This window comes from Amphibalanus amphitrite, unplaced genomic scaffold (assembly GCF_019059575.1).
Source record: "Amphibalanus amphitrite isolate SeventyFive unplaced genomic scaffold, NRLGWU_Aamphi_draft 000243F_arrow, whole genome shotgun sequence".
Taxonomy (NCBI): Eukaryota; Metazoa; Arthropoda; class Thecostraca; order Balanomorpha; family Balanidae; genus Amphibalanus; species Amphibalanus amphitrite.
In genome coordinates, this window is record NW_024881738.1 from 233,936 (window position 1) to 254,863 (window position 20,928).

Consider the following 20,928-nt stretch of genomic DNA (forward strand, 5'->3'; position numbering starts at 1 on the left):
AGGATGTATGATGAAATGTATGATAAAAAAGGATCGACAAGTCATTCGCGTTAGGTTTGAGAGTGCTATTATTTTGCGTGCATGTGCTTGGGGATGTCAATCGTTTTTACTGTTCACCATTCACTTTTCAGTCGGGTAAATAAAAAAGTTATTTTTTCTTCGCATTTTTATTGATTCTTAAAACATTTATCGTTCATATTCGGGGGATAAGAACAATTTAAAACACCAGTTCATTCAAAATCCATATGATTAACCAGTTCAACGAGCAGTATCATCGAACCGGCAATAAGTAATTCCCTTTCCTCCTTTTTACACCGCTTAAATATCAGACATTGCTAAAAAAAATACATTACGTTTAATTAAAAGGACATTTGGAAGAAAATTCCTATGCGACACGTAAACCTATACCGTTGGCCGCTCGGTCATGCCAACTGACACTGTTATTAACCACGGCCATCGGACAGTTTGAGCACCATATTCCCATCAGCCAGGACCTCGCACAATTCATCGACGAGTCCGGTTTTCTTCGCAATTACGACTACACAGTACACAATACACAGTACCCACGACGTTCAAAGCCAACATAACTGACAGACACAGATTTATGTACCATCCCTCACTTCTCAGCAACCTTGTCACCTTTCGATGTGCGAACACTTTCGTTCATCGCACTCTCAATCACACAGCACACGACTACCACAGGTCGCCAGTATACACACGCCGCCCGAACTCTCTCCCAAACTGCTGTCATTTAAAATGTCCCACTCCTCTATCCAGCCTTCCCCATTCCCCTCACAAGTTCACAACTCAGCTGGTCCCTTGGAGTTCACGCTGTACCTGAATCACGTGCTTCACGTGCACCCGCGCCAGCTGCAGCATCTGACGCGCCGACGTCTCGCCCGCACCCTTCACGTCCTGCAGGTAGGCGCGCACGATCGTGGCGAGTTTACGGGCGCAGCTGCGGTACATGGTGTCCCGTGCACCCACGCCGTGCTCCCCCAGCGCCCCCTGAATCGCCTTGGCCAGTCGCTGTCGGAACTCTGTCTGCCGCGGCCGGTCGGCCGGGGTAGGGTGCGGCTGTTTGTTGGTCGGTTGGGGACCGGTGCGGGAGGCCGGCCGACGCCGCGGTGAGCTGCGGCTGGCCGGTGTCGGCGCAGCCTTACTGACCGATACGGCGTCCGAGCGCCACACTGAGCACGTACACGCCGTCTCGGCAGCCACGCAGCGTTCACGGAGACGCGCGGCGCGCAGCTCCCGCTCCTCGGCCGCCGCCGATGTGTTGTAGTACACACCCGGCGCGTGCTGTTCGGCCACCTCCGGCCACGGCACCGCCTCCAGTCGCCGCGGAGAGTCGGCCGCTGTCCACGCTCCGACGGGCACTGACAGACCCGCCAGCGCTCCCAGGATCCCGTCAGCGTCCAGAACGAGCGAGTCGGCGGCGGGCCGGCCGACGTCCGGCGCCGCGCGCCGCTGCACCTCCTGCCAGTGCGCCAGGCCGCGCCGCTCCGGCCAGCCGGCGGGCTCCTCGGCCGAGCCCGAGAGACGGCACACGAGCTCGGTGGCCGCTGCCCAGCCGATACCGGCCGCCAGGGCGCGCAGCTCGCTCAGACTGAGTTCCGGCGGCTGGTGCGGCAGCGCAGCCACCTCCGCCGCCGCCAGCAGCGTCATCAGGCCGTCACCGTCGGCGCCTGCGGTGATGACGAAGTGAAGAGGTCGGGCGGCGGGCGGCGGCGCGCGACGGTCCGGCGGTCGTCCATCGACCGCCATGCGGCGCCAGTCCTCGGCGTCGCGGCGTCGGTCGCCGTCTCCGACCGGCGCGGCCAGCAGACGGACCAGGAGTGCCGTCCGACCGTCACCCCAGCGGCAGCGCTCCCGCTGAGCCGCCGCCGCGCTCAGCCGCTGCAGCCGCAGCCGGCAGTCGGTGAGGGCAGCGGCGGGCACCGAGTCGGCCCCAATCTCGGCCACCACCTCGGCACCATCCAGCAGAGCCAGTGCTGCTGACTGGCCGTCGTGCATCGCAGCAGCGGCGGCAGTCAGCTGCTCCCAGGCGGCCGTGTCGCACGATGCTTGTAGATTGATGACCGTTGAAGGAGCGCCGGCTGGGAGGCGGAGACGCAAACGCAACGTCGGCCGGAGCGGGGCGGTACTGTCGGCGTCCAGGAGGCGGCGCCAGGTGGATAGCTGCGACCCGCCACCAGTCGCTCTCAACTGACACAGCGCGCCGAGCCAGAGCCGCCAGCGCAGCAGCGCCGACAGGAGACCGCTGCGCTCGGGCGCCGGCAGCCGCGCGCCGCACAGCCACACCACACTCACAGACACATCCCGCTCCGTGGGCACGCGGTCAGCCAGCGCGTCCAGCGCGCCGCACACGTCCGCCGCCGCGCCGCCGCGCTCCAGCTCGTCGCCGCTCAGCGCGTCCTTGAGCCGGCGCCAGCCCGGCGACCCTCCAGAGCTGCTGGGACGCACCAGTGACACAAACGCTGCGCCCACGGCGTCCGCGCGCGCGTCGGCGTCTCGCAGCTCCTCCAGCAGGGCGTCCAGCTGTCCATCGGCTGGTGGCTCCGTGCACAGCAGAACTGTGTAGCTGTCCATGGTGGCGGCTGACTTGGCGGCGCGGGAACAGAGCGGGACACAGTCACTTGCTGCCGTGGTGGGCCACTTCAACGTGCACGCTCTTATACTGAGCATGCATGTGTATTTGTAATGTGCATCTTTGGTTGTCCCCATTGGTTGCATACAGTCATAAATGCATCACAATTTTTCACCTGAAATCTAGCTTTATCTATTTCCTCATTTCCCAATTTCTGTTTAATTTAAGCCTCGCCCCGCTGGGTGTCCTGGATTTCCACGCCCTGCTATTCACCGCATCATAACTACAGGTCACCTGTGCCCTTATCTTGAGACCAATAGTATTTGCCACTTGGTGACACCATTTGACTTTATTTTGAATGAGCAGTTTTTGGAGCCAATCACAAATTTAGCATTCATTTGAGGATTTGGGAACTACTTTCAGAGAATATACATATTACATGTGACAGAGGCATCATTGGTGTAAATACTGGCCAATAGCAACTGTTTACCTAGTACCTCTACACACGACCTACCCCAAATGCACACATGCATTATCAAACAAAACTAGTGTGAAAATCAGAATCAGTACCTTAAAATACCCCAGAGAACAAGGCCATATAAGCCAGAGAAGACAAAATATCCCAGAGGCAAATAGGTCATTGTGATTGGCCTGACCCAAAAGGTCAGCCAATGATATAGATAAGATCTCAACACCGCATTTGCTTCCTCTTGCCATGAGCAATATGTTTTTTTTTCACTACAGGGCCCTATCTATCCCGATCAAGGGTCGAATGGTCGGGAGGGGGTCGGACCAAACCGAGGTCTATCGTCCAACAGAGGTTCCTCTGCCTGTCTCCCGTATATTGTGCACCGAAACGGCATCCTCTCGGTCCTCTCCGGGGATAGGGAGCGGCGGCAGTGGCTTGAATAGTGTTCCTGAGCAGTTGTCGCGCCATTGATGCAAGGCCGCATAATGAACCGCCCTGGTCAGCGAGCGGGTGTTTGAGGGCAGGGCATCCGCCTGTTTTGCCAGGTCGTCCGCAGACGCACTCTCATTCCCCTCGATACCACAGTGGGCAGGAACCCAATGCAGTATTGCTTAACGGCGCTTGGCGATGTTCAACAAGGTCTTCCATACCTATCTCCATTCTTCACGCCGAGGGTTGAGGCCCCAACTGGGCAGCCACTCCTCCCCTGAGTGGACTCGACTCGGGGCTGCTCGCCAGTTCAATTCAAGCACGTGACGACCGGGGCGGAGATGTCTCGTCCCGAAACCTCTCAAGAGCCGCCAGCGGGCGAATCTGCTGCTAGATTGACCAGCGTACCGCATAAATTCGGTGACTGTATTTCGGCAAAAAAATATGCGACCCCCTGCGCCGAAACATTTTGTCCGCCTCCATGCGCTGAATTTCAGACATGCGAATTTACGCTGGACGTGCATGGTGCGCATATACTTTTGGCGCAATCCGGCCATCACGCCGAACATATTCGGCATAACATGTATTTTTTCCAGTCTAGCCTGAGATTTGTACTGCATGCCTGAGTAAGGTGGCGACCTGAGTGTCTTCATGATGGTTTCCACATTATTTAGCAAGGAAAAGTAGATTCTGACTATAGAAATCAATAGGGAAACTACCAGGCGCCAAACTAAAATTTGATCAGCCAATCAGGCAATTAACGGCTGCAGTGGGCAGGGCAATGACCATAATTCGGTGCACGATGCACTGGCCCCTGGCGGCTCTAAATTGCAGTTACAATACAAGGTCAAAGTGATTGGCAAATATGGCGGGTTGAAACAGACGCAGCAAAAAATGTAAGCAGAGCCGTGGTTTTAAAATGTCATGAATTTTAACATTTTGTTTGTTTTTTTTTAGTTGTGTTTAAGTTATTATTTTAAAACTAAATATCCTGATTTATTGTAATTAAATTTAATCTTTTTAACATTTTTTTTCTTCAAAACACTGATCCATTTATTGAATGGTCAGCTGAATTTGGGCCCAGAACCTGCAGAAAAGCCGTTTTCTATTGCCATTTTCGAGTGAATACACCAAATTTAATCAAATCACGTTAATTCCTATTGCAAAATGGAAGCCTATTCTCTCTGATAAGTGGAGATGATATGATACCGCAAGGAACAGCACGTTGTAGGTACCGTTTCTCACCCGTAGTAGTAAGGGCTACATTTATGCCCATATCAATATATGCCCATATGGTCATCTTAAGTCTATTCATTGACCGATCAATTTTTGGATCTTCGCCTCGTAGTTTCCCCATGGTTTCCCCAACTGAAATGTGTGATTTGATAGGGCTGCAAAGGTCTTAAAAATCACCAGAATGGCGTCCGTCCAAAATGAAGAGCGGCGCGTCACGCATTAGCCAGAGCAGTGTGTAAATTGTGAAATCTTACCTTTTGCAGACAAAGCAGTGTATAACACTGTAGCCCAGTCGAGTGTTATCCACCTTGTGCCGCCTTGCTTGTGCCCAATTTATCGGCTTGAATTTATCTTTACTTTAACTGTTTTTACTTTGGTTTTTAGTTTTTACCGTGACCTGCAAGACGAACGAGCTGCTCTGCGGCGAGATGCGCATATTTTGTCTCATAAGAAAGTTTGGAAATCCCGCCTAAATTTCCACCACTATTTTACTGCAGTTCTTTAGATAACACTACGCAATTCCGCTGTCAAAACTTCTTGTTGGTTAGGTCCGGTTATCTACGTTGAATATTAAGTTGAATACGGACATGGATTTGCCGATATTAAGTTGATTAATGGTTTTATGGGCTAATCTAATTATGTTTGCTCGTTAATTCAAACCAGGGAACTTAGTTCGACCCAACCATGCACCAGGCCCCAATTCCATTGTGACTCGGCCCAACTCGGCCTATGCGGGCTCTTACCTCAGTCCTCAATGGTGTCTCAGCACTCGCAGACGTTTCAATCGATATTTTCCGTTATGGGAGGGTCCAAACTCGAAATACAGACACTAAAAGCATATAAATTTATTAAATTATCGCCCTTCTAGTTCTATCATTCCGGCAGAGGTCCCACGGCCGCCGCCGCGCCAGCCGCCCATCGCGGAAACAGCGGCACAGCCAGCGGAGGCGTAAACGACACGACAGAGGAAGGGAGGAGCGGGGCACTGGGCAGCCCCGGGACCCGACCCGCTCCGACAGGCGCAGAACACAGAACGCTAGCAGTGTGACACGCACTCCGAACAGCTGATAAACATACGGCAAAAACAGAAGAAAATATGCAGAGATTTTCCGACGCTACCAGCGCATCTCGCGAGCTGACATCACACGGCTTGTGGTAGTGTTGGAGCAATGGGCTTCGTGTGTGACGTCAGCTCGCGAGATGCGCTGACAGCGTCGGTGAAACACCGCCCTGCACGCCGACAGCACCGCCTCGCTCCCGCCGACGCTGCGTTTGCGTCTCCGTCTCCCAGCCGGCGCTCTGTCAACCGTCATCAACCTACAACCATCGTGCAACACAGCTGCATGGGAGCAGCTCACCGCCGCCGCTGCTGCGGTGCACGACGGTTCAATGATAATGAAATGAAACGTGCGAGAAAAATTGACCATTTTATTTTACATGACTGGATAGTAAAACAAGTGCTATTAACAAGTACACACAACAGTATTTTCATCATGCCTACCGCGCATGAGCTACCGCTCCTTTCATCATGTATTCATTCAAGCCCTCGTCACTTACAAGTACTTGTTATTAACTTTTCCGAACTGACAGGCTGATCGTCTACTGGAAGGGCTGCCCATATGCCTCCGAACCCAAATATTCTATAGTGCCTGATGAAGTACATTATTTCCTCTGCCTCCCTCAGTTCGGCGCTTCTATGCACTGTTAGCAGCGGTCAGGAGTGTTGGACGTAGGAACGTCGTCACCAGCGTCCACCAGCCATGGAGGAGAGCCTGTCGTCGTCGGTGGAACTCATCCCCGCCTCACCGTCTCCGGAACGGGCGGCGCCGGACCGGACTCGCCTACTGACGTGGCACACGCCGCGCCAGCCGCCGCCGCCGGCCGGCCTCTCGCGTGACTCCGACTCCGACTCCGAGTCTGTCCCCGGCGGGAGGCGGCGGGACCGGTCCGTCCCGACGGGGCGGTCGGGTGACTCCGCCGAGCGCGGCAGTCCGTCCAGTCCCGTGGTGATATCCGATGACGAGGATGAAGTGGTCGCGCCGCCCGCCAGCGAGAGGCGCCGTCCGCGGCCGCTGGTGATCTCGGATGAAGACAGCGACGATGACGCCATCCCCTGCAGTCAGCCGGGGTCGGAGAAGGCCGTGCGGTCCGGCAGACGCTCCAGCGACGTCATCGAGGCTAGTTTTGAGGCCGACCAGACCGTCCGAGGGTCCTGGAGGGACCAACGGAGAACGACTGTCCCCGCCGCGGCCTCCTCGGACGTGTCACGTGACTCGGGTATCGCGCCGACGGAGCGCGACAGGGACGCGTCGACGGCGTCGATGATTGCGAGCGACGAGAGCTGGGAGGGATCCAGCACCACCGTCCAGACTGCCGGGCCAGAGCAGTGCGCACTCTCCGAGCAAGACCTCTCGACAGTCTCGGCCACCGCCGCTGGCCGCCGAGCGACAGAAGCCACCACCGTACAGACAGATCAGTCACACTGTCATTGTGGTCCAGGCGAATGGCCCACTCCTCTGAGCCAACACCTCGATTCCCCCGAATACGGCAGTAATTAGTAGCAGCTCTAAGCGTCCTCAGTTGGCGCTCCGTGCCTCCTTATCCTCGGGCACTCATTCCTCCTGGAAGATGGACATGGCGCGCACCTTCTTCCCGGGCGCTTCGAACATTTCCGGGCTGTCCAGAGACGGAGGCGGCTCGAAGATCTGCGTTCGCCTGCGGGCACCGAGAGGGCACCGTATGTCAGCTGCTGTCCAGCCCACGTCTACGCACTGCAGCAAGCTAGCTAGTGCGCGGAGACTTTGAATAATCTTATAATTTATATTAACTTTGAATAGTTATAATAACTATTATTTAAGCATCCTCATTATTGTAACCGTCACAAACACTAGTTGGAAGTGTCGAAAATTCAAATATTCATTCATTGCATAGTATCTACAGCGTCAATAATCTAAATCCTTCGAAGTTCCCCGACCACAGCTCCGTCGGCGACTCACCTGCGGGTCTTCCTGTCTGGCACCACGAAGGTGACATCGGCGGCGCTCTCTTTCTTCCCGGCAGTCTCCTGCGGCGGCACCGTGAAGGTGTCGTCCGCTCCACCGGCGGCCGACGTCGTCCGGTTCGAGCACCGCGCCGGCTTGCACTGGCAGTTTTCGTCACACTGGCTGCGGTGGCTGCGGCACGGGCAGCGCAGCTTGCACATTCCCTTGCAGTTGCAGCGCGGGGTACCATCAGAGCGGCGCTTCACGGTGCCAGCGCCGTCCGAATCAGCCGGCGACTCGGAGTTGGAGTCGTTGTCGGGGCCGCGACGGGCCATCTGCGACGCACGCGACTGTGGAGAGCAGGGGGAAAGGATTAGTGGCGGGGGAGGAGACACTGAGTTCAGAGAGGCCAGGATACGATGGACAGGACCACGCAACACATCGAGATGACGACGTTATTTTTGGAAACGAAAAACGTAATAGCTCAGAGCGATGAACTATCTAGTAAAAACTTTCTAACATAGTTAATATGAACTTCCTCAACTACATGAACTACCTGAAGTATAAAATGAACTAGATATCATGGTAGTTCATGCTATCTATGATTCTAATAATATTTTCATGGATCATAAATTGCGACAAATTTATAGCACTTACAAATTCCAACACACGGTATCATGCTCCCACCCTCCCTTCGTCTGCGCTCTACTCTTACCGTCATTCGGCTGATACGCTTGAACAGTGGCGTGCGTACCCACTCCGGGTCTTGGCTATCGTCGTCGCCAGATTCCGACTCGCTCTGGGACAGAATCTCATCTAGCTGCACCCGCTGCTGGAGGCGCGGCGGCGGCTTGGCGGAGCGGGCGCGCTTGGCCGGCGCCGTCTGGGCCTCGCTCTGTGGAAAACGGACCGGCAGGTCAGACGTGGAGGGGGGGGGGGGGTGTATGGGGGGGGATGTGAAGTATTTCTGAGGAAATGAACACTGTCGGGCAATTACATATGGCGGTATTTTGAAGATGACGGCGGGCTGAAGCGCACCGCAAGAAATTACAAAAGTGCTGCATCTGACGACAAGAACACAAGATTCGCTGCTTGCCTGCAGCTCCAGCTCTTTCACTCACGTCTTAGATACCTTATCCCTACCCGTCACTAACCTCATGCCACCCGTCACCTCCCTTGTCTCCTGTCCACCTCTCTCCCCCTCCCTCCGACCCCACCTCTCCTCCCACCGTGCCCCACTCACTCTCCCACCCCTGCCTCAACTCTCCCCACCCCAGCCATCCAATACCCACCAGTTGAGTCCTCAGCTTCTCGGCCTCGGCTCTCAGCGCGGCCACCTCCGCGTCCCTCTCCGATAGCATATCGTGAAGCTCGCTCAGACGCAGGATTTCCCGTTCCTGCATGGCGAGCCTCTCCTGGAGTGCGGCCGTAGCCCCGTCGTCGCCGCCACTGCCCTAGAGGTGGAGATGGGGTGTCACAGCGGTGAGGGGTCGAGCCGATCTAACGGGGTGCGAGGGATCATGGGAGGGGGACTATAACGACAAAGGCTAGATTAGACGGATGATACTGTTACGAATGAACATCGTGACGGAAAAAAGAAGCTTGTTCGAAGCTGGATTTCGAAATTATCTGTCTATGTCTGTGTCTCGAAATGAGTGTCTGCCATATACAAATCTATTCGAAAAATGAGATCGAACGGATCTGCTTCAAGCTCGAGTTGGTGTACTTGTGAGCTGACCAATCTGAAGCTCGAGTGGAGATATCACGGACCTGTTAGAAGCTCGAGTGGAGCTATCACGGACCTGTTTGAAGCTCGAGTTGGGCGTACTGCAGCCCTGCGGCTGCGGCATGTGGCGCAGCAGCATGAGCACCTTCTCCTCGTTCTCCAGTGTGAGACGCGAGAGGCGCTCCTCGAACTGGCGCCGCTCGCGGGCCGCCTCGCGCTCCAGCTCCTCCACCGCCTGCAGCGCTTCGTCCAGCTGACTCTGTAACACGTCCAGAGACTCGCAGGTCAGCCACAGAGACTCCAGGATCAAACACAGCGCCTCGTCCAGCTGACTCTGCAATGCGTCTAGCGACTCGTCTGTATTATAACACAGCGACACGTGCGTCAATTATGGCGGCTCACGCAAACACAGCTCCACGAATCAAGGACGACTGTCCAAACCAATGTTGTAAAACGTGCAATAAATCGATCAAAATATTCAAGCGCACCCTCCAAGCATTCATCGATCAAAACGCCGTGGCGACCAGCTCCATCCCTTGTTTGTTTATTGGAGCTTAAGGGCGCGCCGACAAAAAGCCCCAATACACTAGCTCCATCCAACCAGCTACCCAGCAACCATACCACCACCCTACCCGTCCCTTCCCGGCCGACCCACCTGCAGCTCCTGGCCGTCCGACTGGCGAGCGCTGGCGTCTGTCCGCGCGCCGGCCGCCAGCTCGAACAGGTGCTCCAGCGCCTTCTTGGCGTCTGCCATAGACGTGACTGTGGCCCAACGCTGCGCGGGCGCCGCGGCGCGCCCGTCCGACTCGACGTTCATCAGCCGGTGCTGCAGGTCGGCGATCTGGCCGTTACGCGACACCAGCTCGTTCTGGATGTCACGCTTGGTGCGGGTGAGTTGGGCCACTTCTTCAGCCGAGACGTCGTCACGCTGGAGCTTCTTCTGCGGGGGGGGGGGGAGTGGGAGGTGGGGTGAGACGCGCGCGGCAGAGGGAGGAGAGACCGTGATCGTACAAGGGCAGAGAGGGGTGAGATGAGGGAACGAGTACAGCAGTCAGGGAAGGGGCCGCACCGGACGGTGAAAACGCACGCAAAATGGTAAAATCCTGGCTCAGAACTAAGTGAATTCAGACAAATATATAATTGGTGGCGGACGAAAAAATGCCTCTGACGAATTTTACAATTCGTCAATTATATAATGCCGCGAATGACTAGCTCCAGCAGCTCTAGTCAGACTCCCCTTCCCTATTCTATCTTTCCCTCTCCTATCCCCACGAGTCCCACATCAGTAAGATTCCTCCCACCAGCGACCGGAGGCGCTGCTGTGGTGACTGTGGTGGTTTCCGGCCAGTAACCACACCCACCTCCGTCTCCTTCAGCTGGGCGTTGAGCCGGCGCCGGTCGTCTATCAGCTGCTGCAGAGAGCGCTGCGCTAGCCGGGCGCTCACCAGCAGCTCCAGCTCCTGATCCACCTGCGCCGTGACGGCCGCCGCCGCGCCGCCACTGCCGCCGCCACCGGTCGTCGGCTGGCGACGCTCGCGGGCCGACTGACGCTGCTCTAGGACCTGGGTGAGTGGGGGGGGGGGAGAGGTCAACGCAGTTTAAAGGGACTATCCCACCTTCTAAAATGTTGTTAAAACCAGTTAAATTGTGCCCGACTTTGTAGATTGGATGACCAGGAACACGGTTCTGGCATTTATTTTTCATTAAACATCTTAGGCTTCCCATATTCCAAACACAAACTTTCAAATATGTGACGTCACAGCCCAAAATTACCTCCTTCCCCAGGCCACATTACTGTCATAAAGCTGATTCTTTTTACTCTGTAGGCACCACAACAAAGTTCAGACAAAGTTTTAAGCGATTTTTCAACGAACAAACCCATTTAAATCAGAATGACTAAACGAGGTGACGTCACACTAACGGTCGCTCCATGTTGAAGATAGGGCCTTGTACAAGGCCCATTTTCAAATGAAGGGAACGAATTTCTTCAACACCAAGAGGCCGCGGGGGTTGCAACCTAGATAGATAGTGGTTTCTGAACCTCGCCGCAAACTTGGCTATCTCAACTCAAACCCCATGTTAAAGGTGTCCCTTTAAGGTAGGAATGAGAGTAGATGGAGGCTGCAGTAGGGCTCAGGCGGTGCGTGCATACTAACACAGACGACAATATACAAAGACAAACATACAGACACGTGGCAGATAGAGAGACAGACAGAGGGAAACTCGGCCTTGCGTGCACAGTACTCATACCCACCTCCTTGAGCCGTCGGTTAGCGGCCATGGCGTTCTCCATCTTCCGGCGTAGGACAGTCTCCTGCTTGACGTGCTGCCGCTCCAGTTTGACCAGCTGCACCTGGCGCTTCCTGTCCTGCGCCTTCAGCTGCATTACCTCTCGGTCCTTCTTCTGACGCCACTGGCGGAACCTGGCAAACACGGTGGGACGTCATTGGTCGGGCACTTGAGCTGGCGGGTATACGCATGACGCGTAAAGGTGTATGTGGATTCATGACACACAAATACAATACGAATCACTTTCAATGCGGCAACTCTATGACTGTTCATCATATAAAGAAGTTTTTTTTTAGAGTAACTATATGGTCGAGATAAAAACAACGGCTGTGCAAACTTTACTACAAACCCTATCTAATCTAGGGTGTCCGTCTCTTTCCTTCAGCCCAAAGCCCCTTCAAATTCCTCTTCCTCCACGTTTCAAAATGGCTCCACCGTCCCCCAGTCCAGACCCCGAAACAACAAGCGAGCTTTGCCCCCAGCTATGCGAGTCGTTTTGTCGTCCTTCCCTGTTTAGTGTTTACCCTCTATCCCACCGAGCCAAACCCGGGCCGTTCCCCCTCTAACTCACTTGTCTCCGTCCTCCTTCATCTGTCTGATCAGCTTGACGCGCGTGTGCTTGATATTCTGGATCTCCTTGTTGAGCTGGACCACCTTCTCGTCAGCGGCGCGCTTCATGCGCAGCAGTCGCTCCTGCTCCTTCATCTTGTGCATCAGCGACTTGATGCGCTCCTCGAGCTCCTTGACACGCAGGCGCTTCTGTTCGGCAGCCCTGCGGAGGAGCGGAATACGGTAAGTAACGCCGGTGAATGCTGACGTGCAACAGCCGAATGAGAAAACATGACGTCCGAATTTGTTTATCTTTGTGCGCATACCCTACACATGAAATAATAAATTGAGTAAAAGTCGAAAAATGCGTTTTCCTACATGATACCTACTCTAATAACAGAAACCGCCAAAATTCCTCTTTCAGGTAATCCCTCTATATTCTCAGTGGAAACCCTACCACAATGTCCAGCCCTGCTCTCATCCCGGCCTCCCTGCAGTGCTAACGTACTTGGATCCGGCGGCCTCCTGTCTGGCCCCCTGGAGCGCCTGCTCCAGCCGCTCCTTCTCCGCACTGAGAGTCAGCACTTGTTCCTCGAGCTCGCGAGTCGTCTGCTCGTACCGCTGGCGCACGACCAGCATCTGCGTGTTGCTGTTGGCCATCTCGGAGGCCAGGTTCTCCTTGAGCGCCAGCGCACGGTTCAGGTCCTGAGGGTGGGAAGGGGGGGGGGGAGTAAATACGTTGAGCTTGGACGTGCGGGTGGTCACAATAGTGATAAACACAACAGAATCGAACTCATCACGTTTCCCTAACTTAGCTCCTATTCCCCCCCCCCCCCCGAGCACAGGGAACGCCCCTCCTCCTCCTCCTCTCTCTCTCTCTCTCTCTCTCTCTCTCTCTCTCTCTCTCTCTCTCTCTCTCTCTCTCTCTCTCTCTCTCTCTCTCTCTTTCTGTCTCGCTTTCTTATATGTATTATACCTCTCCCTCTTCCGTTCCCTCCCTCCACTCTCGCCGCTCTCACCAGGAGTTCGTTGTTGAGCTCCGCCTGGCGGAGAGCGTGCTTTTTCACAAACTCGTCCTCATCCACTTCTTCGTCCTCATCCTCGCCGGCTCCTCCCGATGAGGACGACTCGCCGTCCTCTGCCGGCCCGCCCGAGGAAGCCACGTGACGCGTGGCGTCTAGCCGGCGCAGCTCCTCTTCATGGTGAGTCTGCTCGTGCTGTGAAAGACGGAGGACGGGCCGGGGTTAGCGAAGAAAGATGGGATAACTGAGAAGTTGGGACATTTGTTTGGGACATCGGGGCTTTAGGACGCGCCGACTACTCAGGCCATTGTGCGCCCATAGAGAGGGACAATACTAGGACAGAGAGACAGAGCGGGTTTACGACAGCAAGTTAGGACGTAGAGATAGGGTGGCTTAGAGCAGGGAGACGGACAGAAGGTATTTGAACGAAGAGACAGCGAGTAGTTAGCACAAATATGGGGCGGGTCCAAGAGGGAAGGGAAGGGGGGGGAGAAGATGACGTGCTACCACTCTGGACAGGCCATATCATATCAGTTATCACTGATACATTACATCACAATTACATGCTGACATAAATATACAAGCAGTCGATGCAGGGTATCAGTCGATGCACATCACACACTTCACAAAAACAAGACATAAAACATCATTCGTGTTGGTTCGGTCGTCTTCCTACAGAACGATACTTAGTTTAAACGCAGATGATCGGTCATTGATGGTCGGTTTCGCTTCAAATATGTGTAAAGATTCTAAAATTCGTAAATTGAAGTTTGAGCGTGTTTGATCTATGATTTTGAAATCGTCTATACTGAAGGGGGTGTCACATGCCAAAGAATGACCCCGTACAGACGATGCTACTGGACTGGATAAGAGTTCTCCCGTTCTGTGTGACCTACCCTTGTGTTGACAAACTCTGCTGTGGAGCCTAACATAGGTAGAACCTATGTAAGATCCTTCACACGAAGGACAACTGAACTTATAAACTACAGCAGGGATAGAGTCCTTGAACTTGAACAGAGATCCAATAGTGAAGTTGTTTCTGAGAATGAATCGCGGGCTTAGATATGGGTAGTACTTTTGTAGGAGAGCGCTTATTTCATTTTTGAGCTTAATTGAGCGTTTTCCGAAAAACGGCAAAGTGAAAAAGCTCTCGAGTTTTTCAACCTGTGGTTGATTTGTGATAGTAATGAACCTTCTGTTAAGAAACTTGGCAATGGCGGCATCTACCAACGACCTTGGGTAACCGTTATCCAAGAAAAAACCTTTCAGGGATCTTAGCTCTAGAGTCTAGATCGAAGAGCTTGTAGCTCGAGCATAAACGGTAGGCGCGATAAATAAATGACTGGATGACTGCCCACTTGATGGAAAATGGGACGAAACTAAAGAAGCTCAATCCTAGTCCGGTAAAGGTAGGCTTGTGGAAAACGGAAGTCTCAATAGAAGAGCCAATACGTTTTATCTTGACATCCAAAAAGGGTAGCGTTTGGTTGGACTCTACTTCTTTGGTGAACTTAATCTTTGGATGCTGCTCGTTAAGGAAGGATAAAAACTTTTCTACATGAGTGACGTGTCGAAAGACCAGAAAACAATCATCAACATACCTCCTATACAGGACAGGACGAAATTCATAAGGGCAGGTAGTAAGCCAATTCTTCTCATGAAAGCATAAGAAAATGTTGGCAAAGGTAGGGCCAAGTGGTAGGCCCATCCCTACGCCGTCAAGTTGTTGGTACAACTGTCCGTTGAAAAGGAAAAACGAGTTGGTTACTGACAAATCTAACATTGAGCGGAATAGTTTCCAAGGGATGCCACTGACGCTGTCAGTCTGGCTGAAGAGAGAGTTAATTGCTATGTCAACCGTTTCACCTACAGATATGTTAGTAAACAAACTTTCAATGTCAAAACTGGCCATAACCATATCTTCGGAAAATATGAAAGTTTTTAAATCCGTGACGAACTCGTAGCTGTTTTTAACGGTAAATTCTTTCTCAGTAAGGGGAGCAAGAATTGGAACTAAGAACTTCGCGAGGGCGTAAGTAGCAGTGCCACAAGCTCTGAAAATGGGACGAAGAGGTAAGTTCGGTTTGTGGATCTTATTACATCACATGAACACACCAGCCCTCCTGTGCCACAGAGACCCAAACCAATCTATCCTCACACCAACTGTCTACCCTCCACTCACCCCTCCCCGCCCTCTATTCCCCACCGACCTGCATATCCATGATGCGGCTCTGGAGGTCTCGCACATGGCTCAGCTCGTCCGCTCCGACTGCCCCACTCTGGTTCATCAGCCGCATGGCGTCGCCGGTCTGCTGGTACAGCTCCTCCAGGCGCTGCTTGAAGCGGTCGGCGGCCCTCTCGGCCAGCAGCGCCTTCTCGGCCAGAGCCGTGTGCTCCTCGATGGAGGCTTGCAGGTCGCGGGCCAGCCGCCGGTTCTCCTCCATGAGCCGGCGGTTCTGAGCGACCAGCGCCGACGGGCCGCCGGGGGACGGGGGCACGGCCGGGACGCCGCCGGTGGATGGCGCGGCCGGCGCCGGACAGCCGCCCTGCACCTCCAGCAGTTGGGCCTGCAGCTGCTGAACCTGAGGAGCGCGGTGGAGAGGGCGTGAGGCACGGAAACGGGGAGAGACTCGGAGAACAGGGCGAGACTAACGGGTAATGAAGAATAGTGGAACGGGATAGCGGAACGTGGATTTAACGAGTTTAAACAAACAACTTTTATAAGATGAACTAGCGCATACTTTATAAATTGAGACCGAAAGTTTATCACTGACATAAAGGAAGCTAGAAAATACAGTCCTGTGAGCCTGAACCGTCAGGCCAATTTCATTTTTCATCAATAATCATCTGGCACTAAAATAACACACAATAAACGGTAAGACACCACCGATGAATATCACCATGACAGGTGACACACTTCTAACCTCCCCATTATCTCAAGATCCCCCACACCCTCCATCTCCTTCCCTCAACAATCCCACACTCCCTCCGCACCCTACCTGCTGCCGAAGCCGAGCAATCTCGTTGCCCTCACGGTTGACGATGGGTTTGTTTTTTATCTTCCGGGCGCGGTCGGCGTACCGCAGGGTGCTGACTGTCTCCTCTAGGTTCGCATCCGCCGGTGATGTGCACGCAATCATGAGTGTGTGCGAGTTGCCACCCAGGGACTCTGCGAGAGCGCACAGGTGAGAGGAACGAAGTGTGACGTGAGTCGGAAGGCATTATGAATCAGCGCATGTGTGACAGGGACGGTGGCGACCAAGACATGGTATTGGCAAAGAATATGGTCACAGCATAAGGCACTTAAGTTTTTAAACAGTCCGATTTACATGTGAGAAAAGGCGAAATTAATTTGAGGGTCCTGTGTGTAAGCTGTGAACAAGCATCGCGAACGAGGTGAAAGGGTAAAGACGAATCGTATGTAGAGAACAAAGTACCTACCCATTAATAAAAATCCGATAATAATAAGTAATAACCGTGTCGTCCCCAAACAATTCGCAGCAAGCACTAAGCAGCGACAGAAAGGTTACATCATGCCGGCCGTTCACTTCACAATCGTACCTGTCTTCATCTGCCCCTATTATCCCCTTCCCCACAGCCCGACCACGTCCTCTCCCCAATTTCAGCACGCCACCTTCCCTAGAACTCCCACTCCGTTCCCTCATCTCACCCTGCAGCATGCGGGTCAGCTTGCTGTCGCGGTACGGCACGTGCTTGGGCGGCTTGTCCTCGCCCAGCGCCGAGATGACGTTTCCGAGGCTGAGCAGGCCGCGGTTGATGTTGATACCCTCCTTGAGCCGGTCACCGGTGGCCTGCGTCTTCTTGGCTCGCTCGGAGCCGGCCAGATCGACCAGGTGTAGCTTGGCCGTGGTGGTGGCTCCCGTGTCGCGGGCGCGCTGCTCCAGACAGACCGTGAAGATGGCGTGACTCCGTGACGAGCGAAGGTTCATGGCCGTGGCGCCGGTGATTCGGCCCAGACCGCCCTGCACAAGGGAGAGGTTATACGTCACAATGGCAAACTTCGAGTCAACATAAGTAGATGGTAACCTCAGTACTGCAATTGACGTTACCCGAGTGAAACAGCTCGGAAGTGAGGTTAATTGTACTTACGACTTTGGGTCTCTCTCTTACTTACTCACTCACTCACTCACTCACTCACTCACTCACTCACTCACTCACGCACGCACGCACGCACGCACGCACGCACGCACGCACGCACGCACGCACGCACGCACGCACTCACGCACGCACGCATTCACGCACGCACTCACTCACGCACGCACGCACGCACGCACGCACGCTCTCTCTCTCCCTCTCCCCTCTCACCCGCTCCAGGCAGGAGATGGTCTCAGTGACGGTGGTGACAGCCACCTCCGTCAGGCCGGCCACCCGGATCCCTTTGGTGTCCTCCCGGATGTCCACCTGGCTCTGGTCCCGCTCCTTCCCCGAGAGCAGGTCAAACAGCTGCTCCTTGTAAATCTGTGCAGAGAATGACGGAAGGTAAAACAGCTGGTCCTTGTAAATTTGCACAGAGCTGGGTACGACAAAAGCGCTTTTACATTCAAGTCTTCACAGAGACCGAGTTCAATATTGTGAATCTCCGCAGAAACTAAGAAGGATTCAAACATCAGCGCAAAGCACAAGCTCGGCGCAAGGACAAATCAATTACAATAAAATGACGACATGCTCCCACAATAAACCCCAACTCTCTTCCGCCTCACCTCTAGAAACGAGACGCGCACGACAAACTCGCAGTCGCGGCGCTCGCTGATCTGAGCGAACAGGTCGGTCATGGCGCGCGGGATAACGCCCGTCTCGTCGGTCATGCCCGTCTCCGAGGAGTAGACGGTGCCCATGGTGTAGGTCTTACCCGAGCCCGTCTGACCGTACGCCAGGATCGTGACATTGTAGCCTGACGGACGGGATAACATCGACACGGTCAGCGGTCAAACGCGGCATCGCGTAGAACAGGCAGCTCGTAACAGTACGATGATGAATTGATTGGGAAACTAATAAAAAGGCTGACAAATCATGGTATAACTAGCAGCTTATCATGAAAGGCTTTTACCAAACAGTCAAAATACAGTACCTAAGCAGGTTCAGACTGCAAGAGTATTTGAGCATTGTCCTCACCTTCAAACAAATTTCCAAGCATATCTTTGACAGCAGTCTCATACAGTTGCTGCTGGGATTGTTCGGAGTCGAACACAAAGTCATATGTGAAGGCCTTCTCTGTTCCTGACAGCACGATCTGAAAAGTAATAAGGGTGGAACAGATAAGCTATATATTCAAAAAGCAGTTGCGGGTCTAAAACATTTCTTCCGAGTGTAATTTATCAACGAACATTTCCAAAACTGCAATTCCTCTCATGCCATGTTCTGTCTATTTCCTAAACAAGATATGATTTCGACCAGTCACATTGAGGGGAAACAAACCTGTGCCGCTTATGAAACTGGCAACTTTTGCGGTAACAGGTTTTCTGGAACAACTTTTAACTCAAATCTTGCACCAGCTTTCTTTTACCGGCATCGACATCGTACTCCTCCCGTCAAGACGGATCAAATGAACTATAGTTGGACCTTAACCCTCGCCGGCACAGGCCATTTTGCGTCCTTCGGTTGGTACGACCCCCCCCCCCCTCGCGTTTGGCCCCTGATAGAGCTAGAGCTTCGCGGAAAAAAAACGAGCGTGTTGCCCGTCACGAGAGGAAGCCGATGATATCCAATTTTAAGGTCCTAGGTCATCGGTTGCCCTTCCTGGTCAGGTCAATGACCCGAAAATCGGGAAAATCGGGACCTGTTAGAAAGTCGTAAAGTGTGGCTGCTATGGGGTTTTCCGGGGTGCTGATCACGAATATCGTGTTAGTTTTGATCAGAAATGATGTCTTTAAGCATTTAGACCAGGTCGGGTCAGGTCAGGTCATGTCAACCGGTAGGGGTCGTGAGTCGTGACGGGTATTCGTAATACGTGTCAACCGCCTCTGACAGCTTCGTAACATGTTACAAAGGCACCAAAACTACTTCGTAAATGTTCAAATGGTTGCTAAATTCGAAATCAGCTCCAAAAACTAGCCTAGAAACATGTAAAACTCGAAAAAGTGAAACGAGGTCACCAAAGGTCAATGACCTGACCTGACCTTCAGGTGACCTTGACATCCACCCTAATGCATGGGAGCAACATCAAATCACATGTTTGAACGTTTGAAACCACGAAAAGCTTGCAAACGCGCGGCTAATGCGAGCCGACATCGCCGAATCGCGATTCCGGCCAAACATGGTCTCGGAAAGTAGGTCACTGGTCAAAGGTCATTTGGGTCAGGGTCATGAAATTTTGAGGGTAGGTGTAAAATTGATCAATGCGAAGGTACTGAAAGTTTCGTCGCGATCGGCCGCTTTTTACGTGAGTTATTCGCGAAAAGCCGGCGAGGGTTAAAAGGCCAACTTTCTAAGGAGTTTTCATCACTCTTATATTGTTATCAAAAGTTATAAATGAAAAACCGTTGCACACATTTTGTGACCTGAAATGACCTCAGGGACATTAGCAGAGGTCACATGTACCATTTTCCAGTCCAGTGTGTTATTTTTACCTGTATCTCAGTGTTTAAGTGTTTACAATGATGTTCATCCAAAAGAAGTATCTTTCATTCCCTGGTCATTTCCCTCTTTCCCATTGACATCATGGAGAGGTCACAAAAATGACCTGACCTTAGGTTACTGATAATAAACTTCTGACATTTTTCACAACATGAAATTTTCACATGTGCATAAAAACATTAAATGAGGTGTGCCAAAAACAGTGACACTCCGCTCGCCCACCCCCGTTTATAAGATATTTGCGAACAGGTGCAGGGGATATTCAAACACCCCTACCCCAGCAGGGCATGGGTTAGGAACCTACCTCCAGTTGAGGAAAATGCTTACCTGTGGCTCGCCAGGGGTGACATCGAGGCAAGGCTGGCAGCCATCTCTGATTTCCTTTTCGACCACTGGTCTGATCCGCACTGCTACCCGGACTGGCAGCACCTTCCCCGACATCTCTGGGGATAGACAGAAAAACATAAGGCACTGGCAGGGATAATATAATAAAGGTGACTCAAAAACTACAAAATACTACAGAACATAAAGATAATGAAATCTGGGATGGCACCAATTCCAGTCATTAGCCATTTTAAATAGTTAGATAGGGTCTTGAAGATCGTCAGAAAAAGGTTAAAGATATCTAGTTTGTTGATTTCATTTATATGTCATATCAAACTTCTATGATTTATGAGCCCATGCTGATATACCTAACATACCTGATGTTAAGCCGAGTTGCTCAAGTTGATGGAAATCAAAATTGAAGTTGAAGTGTCGACGAGCAACAATTCAACCAATCCGCAACTAATTTATGACCACATTACATAACGGATTGGTAAGGAGTACATATGGATATCGCCGAAAAATGTCCGACTGCGTTGGATTGGATATAAAATATAACCAAACAATTATAATTCAAGTAACGGCAAATGTCCACGGTAAGCTTGCATCTCCCGTGTGTTGACGTTTGAATTTGAAGGCAGCTTTGCGCTACCATATCCCCTATCAGCTGTTGTGAGAACGAAAAAAACAACTTTCCATTTATTTGATTTTGTCTAATT

The 20,928-nt window shown here is 52.8% G+C and overlaps 2 protein-coding genes across 2 annotated transcripts in view; both read right to left on the reverse strand.

The window, feature by feature from the left end:
* LOC122386183 (transcription termination factor 2-like) overlaps window positions 1-5,170 on the reverse strand; it is a 45,795-nt gene extending 40,625 nt beyond the window's left edge. The window contains exon 1 of the mRNA XM_043375134.1: window positions 4,979-5,170. The gene's annotated coding sequence lies outside the window, so the exon portion shown is untranslated. The remainder of the gene's footprint in view (window positions 1-4,978) is intronic.
* A 386-nt stretch (window positions 5,171-5,556) lies between these two features.
* Window positions 5,557-20,906, reverse strand: LOC122386188 (chromosome-associated kinesin KIF4A-like). The gene is made up of 19 exons (XM_043375140.1): window positions 20,587-20,906; window positions 20,213-20,328; window positions 18,425-18,542; window positions 18,013-18,203; window positions 17,618-17,770; window positions 16,962-17,274; window positions 16,291-16,460; window positions 15,502-15,873; window positions 13,289-13,486; window positions 12,778-12,974; window positions 12,292-12,492; window positions 11,686-11,854; window positions 10,793-10,993; window positions 10,087-10,371; window positions 9,508-9,690; window positions 8,998-9,159; window positions 8,421-8,600; window positions 7,721-8,055; window positions 5,557-7,439 (listed from the first exon to the last, which is right to left on the reverse strand). Exons 2-19 carry the CDS (start codon window positions 20,324-20,326, stop codon window positions 7,337-7,339), a joined length of 3,645 nt encoding a protein of 1,214 aa, XP_043231075.1. The 5' UTR covers window positions 20,327-20,328; window positions 20,587-20,906; the 3' UTR covers window positions 5,557-7,336.
* Between the last annotated feature and the right edge of the window lie 22 nt (window positions 20,907-20,928).

Excerpts from the sequence above, each read along its gene's own strand:
- LOC122386188 (XM_043375140.1), bottom strand. The coding sequence starts at position 20,326 with ATGTCGGGGAAGGTGCTGCCAGTCCGGGTAGCAGTGCGGATCAGACCA. Across the intron at positions 12,975-13,288 it reads AGCTCAACAACGAACTCCTG|GACCTGAACCGTGCGCTGGC; the intron begins GTGAGAGCGGCG and ends TCCCACCCTCAG. Across the intron at positions 10,994-11,685 it reads CTAACCGACGGCTCAAGGAG|GTCCTAGAGCAGCGTCAGTC; the intron begins GTGGGTATGAGT and ends CCACTCACCCAG.